A 12,607-nucleotide genomic window follows, 5' to 3' on the forward strand; every position below is an offset into this window, starting at 1 on the left:
GCTAAAACTCACCAGCATTGTGTGCACCAGGCCTGTGTAACGTGACCTGTCAAGGTGACCATAGCCCCCAGCGATGAACTGTAGCCTGCTAGATGTTTCACAACATCTAGATGTTTTGCAGTCCCAGGCAGGCAGCAAAAATAGGTTTATCAAGCCATCTATATGTGGCCATACATGCCTGGTGGACTGTGATTGGCTTGGTGGATCACAAGAACGTACTTCTTCACACAGCATATAGTTAAAAGAAAGGAATTTGCTACCACAAGACGTTGTGATGACCACTAACTGGGGCAGTTTTAAAGCTTAAAAGAGTGACTAAACAAATTAATGGAGAATAAGGCCACCAATGGCTACCAGTCATGATGGCTATGTATTACCTCTCAATACCAGTTGCTAGGGGACATGAGCAGGAGGGTGCTATTGTGCTCATGTCTTGCTTGTGGGCGTCCCACAGGCTTCTCATTGCCCATTGCGGGGAACAGAATGCTGAACTAGATAGGCCATTGGTCTAAGCCAGCGTGGCTCTTCTGATGTTCTTAAGCTGTATAGCATTTGCACACACCAGGCGTACACAAGTTAACACTGAAGTGAACAAAGCGGAGTATGAAGCAACAGAGAACAATAGGGTCACGTATAAACAGAAAGAGAGGTACTCTTAAAGCATGAACTTAAGCAAGAGAAACATTAGGTAGGGAGTCTGCCATTTTCGTTTTCAATTTTGCATATTATGAAAGGAGACAAGGAAAGACAGGTCAGCTAGAAACAGGTTTATTAAAGCAGAGACTCTCTCTTATGTTAGTAATATATAGACCAGAACTTTAAAAAAGTATTTCTGTCAAGAATATAAAGTTTTCCCCGTAAGGTTTTTAGCCTTGCAAAAATAAAGTGCTTGCATAGATTTGAGGTGGAACTCTTTTGAAGGCCCTACTAGCTGACCGCTATCAAATTCTTCAGTAGTATTGTATTATGACTGCTTTGGTTATCTTCTATGTAATAAAAACACAAATAGCAATAATACAGAGCAGACGGAGAAGTGCATTAAGACCAACTATTTTTAACTACTCCAGCTGCACAGAATTTGAAACAAAGCAAAACAATACTAGAACAAAGAATGTCATTACCCTTTTAGCCTACTTGTGATAATGGGTACTCTGGACATACAAAAGGTGTAGCAAAGCTATCTTCTCTGTAAGCCCCATCTTGGTTCAGCTACAGAAATTCTGAAAGACATTTGCCCCTTCAAGCCAGTTTTGGAAGCAATTGAGCCCTCTCTCCCGTATCTGTTTTCTTCCTTTATCAGTAATTACTTCTCCGGTTTGCTTAACAATCACAAGTTTAGGAATGGCTGTGATGTTATATTTCTTCTTCAACTCACTGTAAAGAAAAAGAGGGGGAAAGTTCAGCACACTTGTGTGAAACACATAATTAAATAAGGTAGATACAAAGCAATTAAAAAAAACATATTGGGTTTTCTAAAACAACAACCCAGAGTAAGGGTCTTTTTAGAAGAAAACTTGGTTTAAAATGACAATTTGGATTCCTTCAACAAATAGCAGCCCACAGGCAATGTTCTTCAAAGTTTTCAGCACTCTTTTAAGGCCAGGACTAGATGTTACATTAAAACACCTTCCTATACATTTTATTCAGATGTAATTCCCACTGCATTTAGTGGGGCTCAATCCCCGGTAAGTGTGCATTACATGGCATCTTAAATGTGCAGCTGCAGACAAAACCAGCAGCTGTGTGTTTAATTCCCAGGGGTGGAATTTGGGGTGGGGATTTCCCAGCTTATTTATTTTAAAAGGGTTGGTCTAGTCTACCTAGTTATCACCTTGGGACCTCAGTACTTTACTTTTTTTTTTTTTTTTTAGGTCTGCTCCCCCTTTAAAATGAGTAAATCTTTCTATCTTCTACTCATTTTACAAATACTTAATTCTTGATAATGCGCTGCATATTTGCATGTTATATGTTTTATGACTTGATGTGTACTCTGTGTATAAGATTATGTGCTCTGCACCTATTTTTAGTTCTTGTTTGTGCTAGTGCACATGATACTAGACTTGGATTATTATGGCAGATTGGTAGCAGTGGACTCCTGTCACTTGTGGGGCACCCATCTTCTTCTTGAATTCCACCTGTTTAATGCCTCTGTAACATGAAAGCAAAACTTATCCATATCCTCACATCACAACACTACATTCTGCCACCTCACATCATTGGCAGCTTATAATGTGATGAGGTGGCATGCCTGTGAAGTGAATAGGAGATAAAAGAAAATGAATACAGGCAGCATGTGACACCCAAAAAACATCCATGCATGTCAGTAAGGAGATAAATAATTACAATTCTACTGTAAGGAAACTGTGTGAGACTAGCTTTCTCGCCAGGTTAAGCACTTCTGGCTGCTTGAATACATCTTGGTGTATGGTTGTAGTTCAGTGGGAGAGCGCATACTGTGCATGCAAAAGGTTTCAATCTGGGAAATACTCCTGGCTGAAACCCCAGAGAGCCACCACCAGTCAATGCAGACAATACTGACGGACCAATGGTCCAATTTGGCAAAATGCAGCTTCATGTGTTCCATGTTTAGTTAAAGGTCATATGATTACACCTTACACAATCCAGACACCAGTACTCCATGTTATGTTCTCCCAGGTCACAGCATGAAAATATTTGTGGGTTTTAAAAAAAAAAATAAATCTGCCTCTCTTTAGCTTTCTATGTTCTCAGTAAAAAAAATACCACATGGCGACATGCTCCTTAGTAAAGGGATAGTGTGGAATAGTTTGTCTCCAAAGTGGTGAGACTCCAAAGTGGAAAGCAACCATGTAAAGAATGGTTGCTTTGGGCAAATCCATGCTAGGACCAACAGTTTAAATCAGTGTTGGGGAACCTTGTTCCTGTTGAGGGCTGCATTTCCTCGAAGGGGATGCTAAATCTGTCCAGGTCTGCATGCCAGCAGTGAGCAGGGGTGGAGTCAAAACTGAGTAGGATGAGGGCACCCTTCTCTTTCTCTTTTTGACACCCCCTTCTCTCCCCCACCCCTGCACCTTCTTCCCTGCTCAGCAGGCTGCCAGCAAAGGGACCAATTGCCTGTGTCAGAGGTCTGAGCTGATCACTTGTGCAGGGCTTTTGAAATTAGGCCAAGAGCCACATGAAGTTAGGTGAAGAGCCTCCATCTAAACTAAGGGCTGTGACTTGCAATTGTGTATTGCTTCAGACCCATGCAGCCCCAATGATGTCAATTCCAATTACCTATACAGGTAACAGTGTGGAATGGACCATCATTTGCTACTTGCTGTTCCTAATCAATTTCTCTTACTCTGTTTTCTTCATTGCTTCATGTTTGTCCTTCTCCCTACCTGCTGAGCTCAAAAGTAGATCCTGAAAGCACCAACTGTAAAATGAAGCTGCTAAAAAATCAAGTGACTGGGAGTTATATAACTTGTTGTTGCTAGCACTGCTGGGAGAGGCCTATATGGAGCTGCAGAAGTGCAAGTTTACCTCAGGGAGATTTTCAGACAAGAATTAAGCCTGTTAGAGTAGTTCGGTACAAGATTAAACCAAATTGGTTTCCTCAGTATAGATACATCCTATGTGGAAGAAAAGAAAAATAATATACAACTGGCCTGATAGATATCCTCTGAGGCTCTCCTCTGGGTTATGCCTCCTATCAGGGATTAGGTAAGACATATCTGGGGAAAGGGTCTTGTCAGCTATGATGAGCCATTTATATATCTTAAAAATCAAATTTACATCCCACCTTCCCTTCAAGGAGATCAATGCAACATACACGTTTCTCCCCCTTGCAATTTGTCCTCAAAACAACCCTGTGAGGTAGGCTAGACTAACACATAGGACTAGCTTAAAGTCACCTAGTGACATTCATGGCTAAGTGGGGATTTGAACTTGGGTCACCTCAATCCTAGTCCAACACTCTATTACACAAAACTAGGTCTACCCCCTGCGGAGGCTCACCTGGCAGCTGGCACCAAATTTAATGTTTTAGATAAAGACCTTTTTATTTACGCAGACTTAACAAAATGCTTTCAGTCTTTCATTCTGGTGCTGTTTGCTGATTGTATGAACTTTTGAACCTGATCTGGTTGTATTTTAATTTGTTTTTAATTTTTTAAAAATTCTGTATCCTGAGAGAGAAATCATTTTCTGAGTCTGGATCCTTATGTAGCCAAAACGACACCATCCACACAAAACAGCAGGATAAGGAGAACCCCAAGGTTTGCTGAAGCACATTTTTTTTTTTAGTAAAAGTAATGGTGGGGGGAGAAATCCCCCAAGGACTGAGCATGCTCGATGGGCATGGTAAGCTGACTGACTCTTGGGTCAGCATCAGTGTTACCCTTAACCTGCAGAAGAAGATGGCTGGGCTGAAAGACTCTTATGGTGTGCAAGTTAAGGCAGGAATCTTAATGTACAGGTTCCGTGCTTTTTGGAGCACGAGTGAATTGTAAGGGTCTTAATTCTTTACTCACACTAGGGGCTTGTTTTTTTGAATGGTGGTGGTAGTTTTTGAGAACAGAATAAATGCACATTCTGCCATTGCAGGTTTCCCTAGTGAAATTACAGACATATGAAGTGTGACAAGTGATTTCAGCATTACTTCTGAAAACAGCTGAATAGGCTCCCACACTAGGTAAATATAAGAAATATTCATCATGTAAAAATCATTCAATAAAGTACTCACATTAAGGCTTAAGCACGTTAACAGGGGATTCAGCCTGGGTAGAACAGTGAACATCAGAGATAATATTTCAAGCTGCTGTTTACATGCTCATTTATCTCAAGATGAACAGTGAGCTAAATAAAGTATAAATAATACTTTGGTCTTTCTACCTTTATCTCCATGCTGTGAACTTGCTACAACCTCAAGATGACCCCTGGATTGTACAGACACACTGGAAGCTAAAATGAGCTCAGAAGCTATTATCCCTGATAAGACCTTCTGCAAGGGTGAGATTAATCATCCTGATTGCTAGTGCTCTGCTACAGCTGCAAGCAAAATAGCTTCTCTCCACACAGTAATTTATATATCTAAAATCTTTTCACAACTGTTAACCAATCTACTACCTGTTGGAGTTATGTGCTCATGTGAGAGTAATGGGCCCTTCTTGGTTAGAGTGCCAGTGACATCACTGGTTGTCCCTCCACTGCCCATTTTAAAAACTTTTCAAGTTTTCTTTTGTTTTCCTGGTGGCTAAGCATTCTCTCCTGTCCCATTCCAGCAGCAGCCTTTAAACCCGATGAGCACACATATTTCCGCGAAGCAAAGCTACTTCACCCTGTCTCAGTAAGAACAGAATGCATTACTAGCCTGGCAGTGGTGACTGGTCCCCACTGGAACTGGTGGGGTGGAGGGCAGGTCACCAGAGGTGGAGCCAACTATATGTAATTTGCCACCCATCCTCCTCTCTTGCAAAGATGCGAAGGCCACTAAAGGTGCAATCCTATGAGTGTTCAGACAGAAAAAAGTCCTACAACTCCCAGCATGCCCCAGCCAGCTATCCTGGCTGGGGAATGCTGGGAGTTGTAGGACTTTTTTCTGTCTAAACATGCACAGGATTGCACCCTTAAGCAACGTTGCAAGTACTTTTGCATGTAACTAAAGTAAAGAATGGGGGCGGGGCAAAGGCTCAATCAGAAGCCCATTTCACACAAAGGCACACTGCAAAGGAGTGTTTGGGTCTGATCCCCACAACATAGTCATGCAGTACTTTGAGCCCGCATCTCACTGCTCTGGAGCAGGAACCCATTTCAAAGAAAGGAGAAACTGAGGGCCGTTAACTTTAAAGTCATGGCTAAAAAGCAAAGTGAGTGGTGGGATGGGAATAAATTTCACAGTAATTCACAGAACAAGTACTTTTAATCCACAGGCGCCAACAAGCCATATCAAAAGGGGAAACTGGGACACATGAACTTAGAGTGGGGCGGGGGGGGGGAGATCTGCATGGAAACAGAATGAGAAGCGCTCTTTGGTTATATCCAGATTTTCTTGAAATTGCTTTAGTCTGTCAGGGGCACACAAAGCAGGAGAAGCCGAGTATACAGCACCTAAAAACCTGCTTTCACGGGTCACATGAAAGCGCTTCTCATTTCGGGTGGGCAGAGTAGAACTGAATGTCATCAGCCCCATCAACCCTGCTCAGCAAGTGAGGGAGGCTTGTTTCCCGCCCTTGTCCACACTCTCCTCCGTGTGTGTGTGTGTGTGTGTGTGTGTGTGTGGAGGGGGGGGGTGAGGAGGAGGAGGCTTTGTGGAGAAACAAGAGTTCAGGGCTGGGGAAGCAGAGGCAAGCAGCAGGAGGTAACTCCAGCCTTTTCCCTCCATGCAGGACGGCTGTCCTGCGGCTGCTATTCACAATATGTCGTGCACAATAAAGAATACACAGCCTGGAAGGCGATGGGGCAGCTAGTAGCAGGATCCTCCAGTAGCAGCATTTCACAGTAGTGTTACTGCAATCTGCTGAAAAGTAAACAATACAGGGAACAGAAGGAGGAGGGGCAGATGGCACCAGGAGCCCCCCCCTCTTCAGTTCCATGAGGCTCAGTTCTATGTGTGTGGCTACTTGGAAGTAAACCGCACACCATTCAGGGGAGGCAGTGTGCCTGACTTTTGCAGCCACGAAGTCTCATCCTATGCCTTTTTAATCAGGAGTAAGTCCCATTGTATTCAGTGCACTCTAACCCCCTGGGAAGAGTGCAGAGGATCGCAGCCTTGTTCTGTCAGCATTCCTTTTCCATGGCGGAACTTTACATACCATGATTCCCCCGCCCCCTGCCCCACTCGACCATTTTCTGTATAGCTTGGGATTGTTGGGCATGTGTGATGTTGCTCAATCTCATACCAGGATCACATTCAAACTTAACTGACTGGAGGCTGATTGGAGGAGGACAGGAAGTGCACTTTTATGAATGGGAAATAGGGGCTAGCTACTGTGAATGGTGAACGCTACTACAGTGCAATTGTGAAGGCTAAAAACAGCACTGTAGCACCTTTATGAATGGGAAAGGCAGACTAGTTACTCTGACTGGCCAAAGCAACTACTTTGCTATCCTGACTCCTTGAAAATGCACAACTGCAGTATTCTGAATGGGAAACATACTCTGCAGACTATGTCCTACTGCCAATGTGGAAAAAGAGAGGATGGGGAAGGGGCAGCCCCACCCCTTGACCACATCACTGCCAGGTCGCAGCCACACCACAGAGTCATGCCCAGGATTTAATGCAGGGGGACAGGGCATGCTGCAGAGGAACTACCTGGGAGCCACTTTAAGTAAATACAGACTAAAAGTACTTTCCCCAAAGTACTTTTCAAGAGGAAGGTGCTGGTTGCCTGCAGATTGGAGACAGCATCATCTGTTGCAAACAACCCTGTTGTGCTCTCCCTCCACAGTAAATCAGCCATGTAGACTGGCCCTAAAATCATGCCTGCAAAGCAGGGGGAAGGGGGAAGAAACAGTCTTAACTTGCCAGCAACCCAGAGAGGGAAATTAGAGAGGGGACACAGAAAGGGTAAGCTTGGGAACACAGCCTAAATTCTACATCATGCCTGCAAAGCAAGGGGGGGGGGAGAAGGTGATGGTGATTATGATGATAATAATGATGGTGATTATAATAATAACAATGATGATATTCAAGGGCCAACACATAAATTATTCTTATTTATAGCACCCAGCAAGACTGTGCAGTTCATGGGCAAAGCAAAGCAGAACAACACAAAAAATAAAAATCAGAATTTGCTCCAAACACCTAGAAAAAGAAGCAGCCCAAGCACCCACAACCCATTTTCTTTAAATGAAGCCGTTGCCACCCCAAGCACCCACAAGCATTTTCCTTTAAAAGAAAAATGAGAGATAAAAAGCACCCATAAGCATTTTTTTTAATGGAACCAAAATTGCCCAATCACAGCTGATTTTTTTTAAGAGAGCAACCAAAAACAGAGGAAGGAATGGGAGGGTGGGGGGAAGGAAAACAGCATTTAAAAAAACCTAAAAAAAAAAACCCTCAGTCACCCCCCCCCCCCCCCGAAGCAAGCATACCTAACGTTTAGGTCTGGATTGATTCAATGAGCTAAGCTGTGGTGCCTTCTCCTGCTGGCTGCCATGCTAGGCCAAACTAAATAGCTTTTCTTACTCTCCTGCAAGTACACACAGCCCTGATTCAGATCAGGACCATGACACTCCAGGGCTGGGGATGGCTCTAAGCTTTCCCCACCCCATTTTCATCCTGAAATTGTACACACCTCCCATTGGGGGTTTAAAGAAAAGAAAAACTTAATTGGAATCCATGTTTTTTCTTTTTTTTAACCCCCCCCCCCATTGACAGAAGGGGTACAACTGGGGTGAAAACGGGAGGGTGGAAAGCTTAAAGCCCCGCTCCCAGAACGCCATGGTCCCAATCCAAATTGGGTCCACACATGCTTGCACCAAAGTAAATAATCCAAAGCATGATTGGACAAATGTTTAGTTTTGAGATCCCCAGTTAGATGATCAGGGGACTGGAAACAAAGCCCTATGAAGAGAGACTGAAAGAACTGGGCATGTTTAGCCTTGAGAAGAGAAGATTGAGGAGAGATATGATAGCACTCTTCAAGTACTTGAAAGGTTGTCACAGACAGGAAGGCCAGGATCTCTTCTTGATGCAGGACATGGAATAATGGGCTCAAGTTACAGGAAGCCAGATTCCGGCTGAACATCAGGAGAAACTTTCTGAATGTTGGAGCAATACAACAATGGAACCAATGACCTAGGGAGGTGGTGGGCTCTCCCACACTGGAGGCTGGACAGCCATCTGTCAGGGATGCTCTGACTTGGATTCCTGCATTCAGCAGGGGGTTGGACTCGATGGTCTTGTAGGCCCCTTCCAACCCTACTGTTCTATGATTAGCATTGCAATGTGTAGTTTTGCTCTCACAGATTAATCACACACAGATTTTTTTAAAAAATACACTTATACTGCATCTGCATCACACTCCCAGGAGTGGACTTGGCAAAAAATGTAACAATGCACACTGATCCTGCTGCTGCTGCCTGCTCTGCTTGTCACTTCATGCTCTCAAGAAGGGAGTAGAAATGGCTACCAAATTATTTCCAATTATAACAGCACTGCACAGAAAGATTTTTTTTTAAAAAAATTGTGATTGCCTATGAGCGATATGTTTAAAATAAATTATTGGCTGGGGGTGCTTACTTTCCTGCCCATTTCTCATCCTTTGCTTGGCCACATCAGGTCACCTTGGGGGCAGAGGCAATTTAAGACACTTTCTCCAGCATCCAGGCAAGTTGGTACTGGCAAACTTCCTGCCTGGTTCTAGTTGCTGCATTTGCGCCACCCTGCTGAGTGCGGAGGACAACAGAGCTTGCACAAAGCAAAACTCCTCTCTTTAAGCAAGCTCTCCTCTGTGCACGCTCCGGCTGCAGAGAGATCGGAAAAAAAAATCTCTTGGATCTGATCCGAGAGACTGGATAAGCTGCTGGCTGGCAGGAGAAGGTGTGGAACACAGGAAAGAGGAGAAGACGTTATTTTTACATTTTCAGTAGGGGGTTTGATGCCAGTGGGAGTACAAGTGGAAGCAGAGCTCTGCCCCTCATCACCCTCAAAGACAGACCTCGACTGTATTTTTAAAAATCTGAAATCATAAATGTATTCACTTGGATGCAAATCGCACTGAGGGGGAAATGGGGTGTGAATACTTCTGAGAGCCAAAGTGGTGGTGTAGTGGTTAGAATGTTGGAACTGGGCCATGGAGACCTGGATTCAAATCCTTGCTTATGTATCAAGTACACTGGACAGCTCACCTTAAGCTAAAGTGTCTACATCAAGACATTTTGATGTAAGTCTACATCAGAAGACTGCTGTGAGGATTAAATGAGACAACCCTCACGTATGCTGCTCCTTGGAAGAAGGATGGATAAAGGTGTGTGATAAAATAAACATGTTTAGGATGCATTGTGAATTTAAGGCAGGTATTGGGAGATTGAGAGTTTATATACACAAATTCAACATCGGATGAGGTTAAGTATGACTTGGCTCAGATTATAAAGCAGCCTTCACTGCTCAAAAGTTACTCACGGGTAGGGGAAGCTGCCTTGGGCCGCTAGGCTAACAGGCCATCTGCTCAGTGTTGTCTATTGTGGCTGGCATCGGGTCCCCATGGTCACATGCAGAAGTGCTTCCATCTAACTGCAAATGCTGTTCTTTACCAGTGAGCTATCATGGGGTGCTTTCCTCACCAGCTCATGTTATTTCAAACAGAATACTTTTCAACTGAATGTCGTTCATACCAACTGGAGGAAGTCATCAAGAGGTACATTCCTTAAACGACGCTATGTCAGCTTAGGTTCAGGCACGTGTGAATCAACCATAATATGAGACACAGCTTGCCCCTTCCCCGCACCGAAGGTCCTTGGTGAATCCCCACCCCCCCTTTCCTGGAATTAGGGTTTAAACGGTGTTTTCAATCCTAGCAAACTGATCTGAGTGAAGGGTGGAAATGACATCTGCCCCCCCCCCCCCGCGTGTTGGGGAGATCCGCTTCCCCAGCTCTGCAGGAGCCTTCCTACCGACACGCACGTGGCAACCGGGCGCCGGCCATCCCCGCGATACTCACTGCTTCAAGGGGTCGTGGAAGGGCAGCGCCAGCCAGCCCCCGTGCATGTCGTGCATGTAATCCACCATCTCCTCGGGGCTGCGGTCGGAGGAGATGAACACGATCTCGAAAGGGGCCGCCGGGTGCGCGTCCTCCACCAACTCGCCGTAGAAGTCGCACAGGGTGGGGGTGAAGTCCCGGCAGAGGGAGCACCACGCGGCCGAGAAGTACAAGCCCACGATCTTGTTCTCCAGGGCTTGCTCGGGATCCACCGCGCGTCCGTCCCTGTTGACCAGGAGCCGCCCGCTGAACACGTCCATCCTGAGCGGGGCTGCGGGAGACACGGAGGCGGAGAGGCCACGCCAGGCCACGCGCACGCCTCCAGCAGGAGCGAGGCGGCCGGCTTTTCTCTCGTACGAGCCCCGATCGCCCGAACCCGCGGCTGCTGTGGAAAAAGGGAGCCGCGTGTGCCTGCGCTGAGTTTGAATTCCTAAGCGGATCTCCGCACAGCGTCCAAACTCCGGACGGCGGCGAGGATCCTTTTCTAGAGGGGCAAAGCGGCAGCGGGGGGGTGGGGGGACGGAATGGGAGGAATCAACACCAAACCGTTCTTACTCTAACCCCGCCGCTGGCTTCCCGGGGGGGGGGGGGGGAGCCGCGGTTCTCCACTGTAACGTGGACTCTCCCCGGGATGCGAACGGGGGCGCGACGTGAAGCCAGCCACGAGCGTGGCCAAATCGGATGGCGGGTCAAAACTTCGCTGAGAAAACCCTCGACGGGAGAGCGAGCAGGCCGGCGAGGGCTGGTGATGTGGCAGAGAGACCGGGCGCGCGGGGCCCAAGGCTATTCAGTCGGCGGCGCGGGGGCCAAGGGGCGCCGTCAGGCTGCCGCCTTTGTTGGCGAGTGCTATAAATGGAACGCGCGCCTCCAAAAACAGCCCTCGGAAGCCAGCCTTAAGAGGCGTGTTTGGAAGGCCGGGTCTCTCCAGCGAGGCTAGCCCTGGATCTGCTTGCGCCGTGGCGGGGCGTGTCTCCGCCTCGGACGAGAAGGCCCGATCGGGATCCTCTCGCTCGCATCTTCCCCGCAAACTGACAGGCGAACGCGAGGCGGAGGCGCTCACGCTGCAGAAGGAAAGAGGAAAGGGAAGGAAGAAAATATCTTGTTGGGGCGGAAGTAAAGTCTCTGCTCTGCTGGCTGCAAACTAACACACACGGCTTCTTGGTCTCTTTCTCCCCATGAGCGCCTCTCCCCTTCTCTCCCTTCGCCTCCATTCCTCAAGCAAGGGTAGCGCAAGAACACTCAGGAGCAAGTAGAACGTCAGAAAGTAATGGGCGAGCTTTCGAGTTCACCAGAATTTTTCTTAAGCCTAATGAAGGGGCGGGAAAGGGGGGCGGGGGAGATGTACCAGAACTTCGTTCCCTGTTTCCCGATTATGGAAATCGTTAAGGAGATTCCTTCTGTGTCAACGTACATGATGAAAAAAAGACATGCCAAATTCCAGGACACCAATATCGAATTCTCAGGAGTCAGCATTAATATTTTAGGCATCAATGAAATGGCATTTCAGATTCTTTCTGAAGCCTGGAGCCCAGAGTTTACTTTTTCCGAAACTGAAGGCTAGAAAGTAAGTTCACCAGGCACAATCTAGCCAAAATTAAGCACTTTTAAACCACATTTGGTTTCAAGCAGTTATGCTTAACTGTCCCGTTGAAATAAATGGAACTGCAGCAGAGCAATCCTATGGTAGACAGGTGTTTGTGTATAACACATATACATACACCTATCTGTGGCACAGCAACCACCGCTTCCTTAACACTGCCAGATTCATACAAGCCAGGGCAGAAGGTGTGTGAGAGTGGCTTTTTTTCTTTTTCTTTTTCACTTTTCTAGCTTCTTTCCCCCCCTCTATTTTATCCTCCCCCCTTTCTATTGGTTCCAGTGGGAGGGGAAATAATTATGCTAGCTCCAGGGCTGGTGTAGTTTTGCCCTTGTCTCAGGGGCAA

The 12,607-nt window shown here is 46.2% G+C and overlaps 1 protein-coding gene across 1 annotated transcript; it reads right to left on the reverse strand.

Moving 5' to 3' along the window:
* Positions 1-753: 753 nt before the first annotated feature.
* NXNL2 (nucleoredoxin like 2) lies at positions 754-11,890 on the reverse strand. The gene is made up of 2 exons (XM_084832114.1): positions 10,626-11,890; positions 754-1,374 (listed from the first exon to the last, which is right to left on the reverse strand). Exons 1-2 carry the CDS (start codon positions 10,922-10,924, stop codon positions 1,206-1,208), a joined length of 468 nt encoding a protein of 155 aa, XP_084688240.1. The 5' UTR covers positions 10,925-11,890; the 3' UTR covers positions 754-1,205.
* Positions 11,891-12,607: the final 717 nt, after the last annotated feature.

This window comes from Heloderma suspectum, chromosome 2 (genome assembly GCF_057233095.1).
Source record: "Heloderma suspectum isolate Gila_16-S chromosome 2, 16-S_ref, whole genome shotgun sequence".
Lineage (NCBI taxonomy): Eukaryota > Metazoa > Chordata > Lepidosauria > Squamata > Helodermatidae > Heloderma > Heloderma suspectum.

What these genes read in the sequence shown, in the direction of transcription:
- NXNL2 (XM_084832114.1), bottom strand. Translation starts at nt 10,924, where the DNA reads ATGGACGTGTTCAGCGGGCGGCTCCTGGTCAACAGGGACGGACGCGCG. An exon ending in TTCCACGACCCCTTGAAGCA is followed by an intron (nt 1,375 to 10,625) that starts GTGAGTATCGCG and finishes TTTTCTTTACAG; the next exon opens with TGAGTTGAAGAAGAAATATA.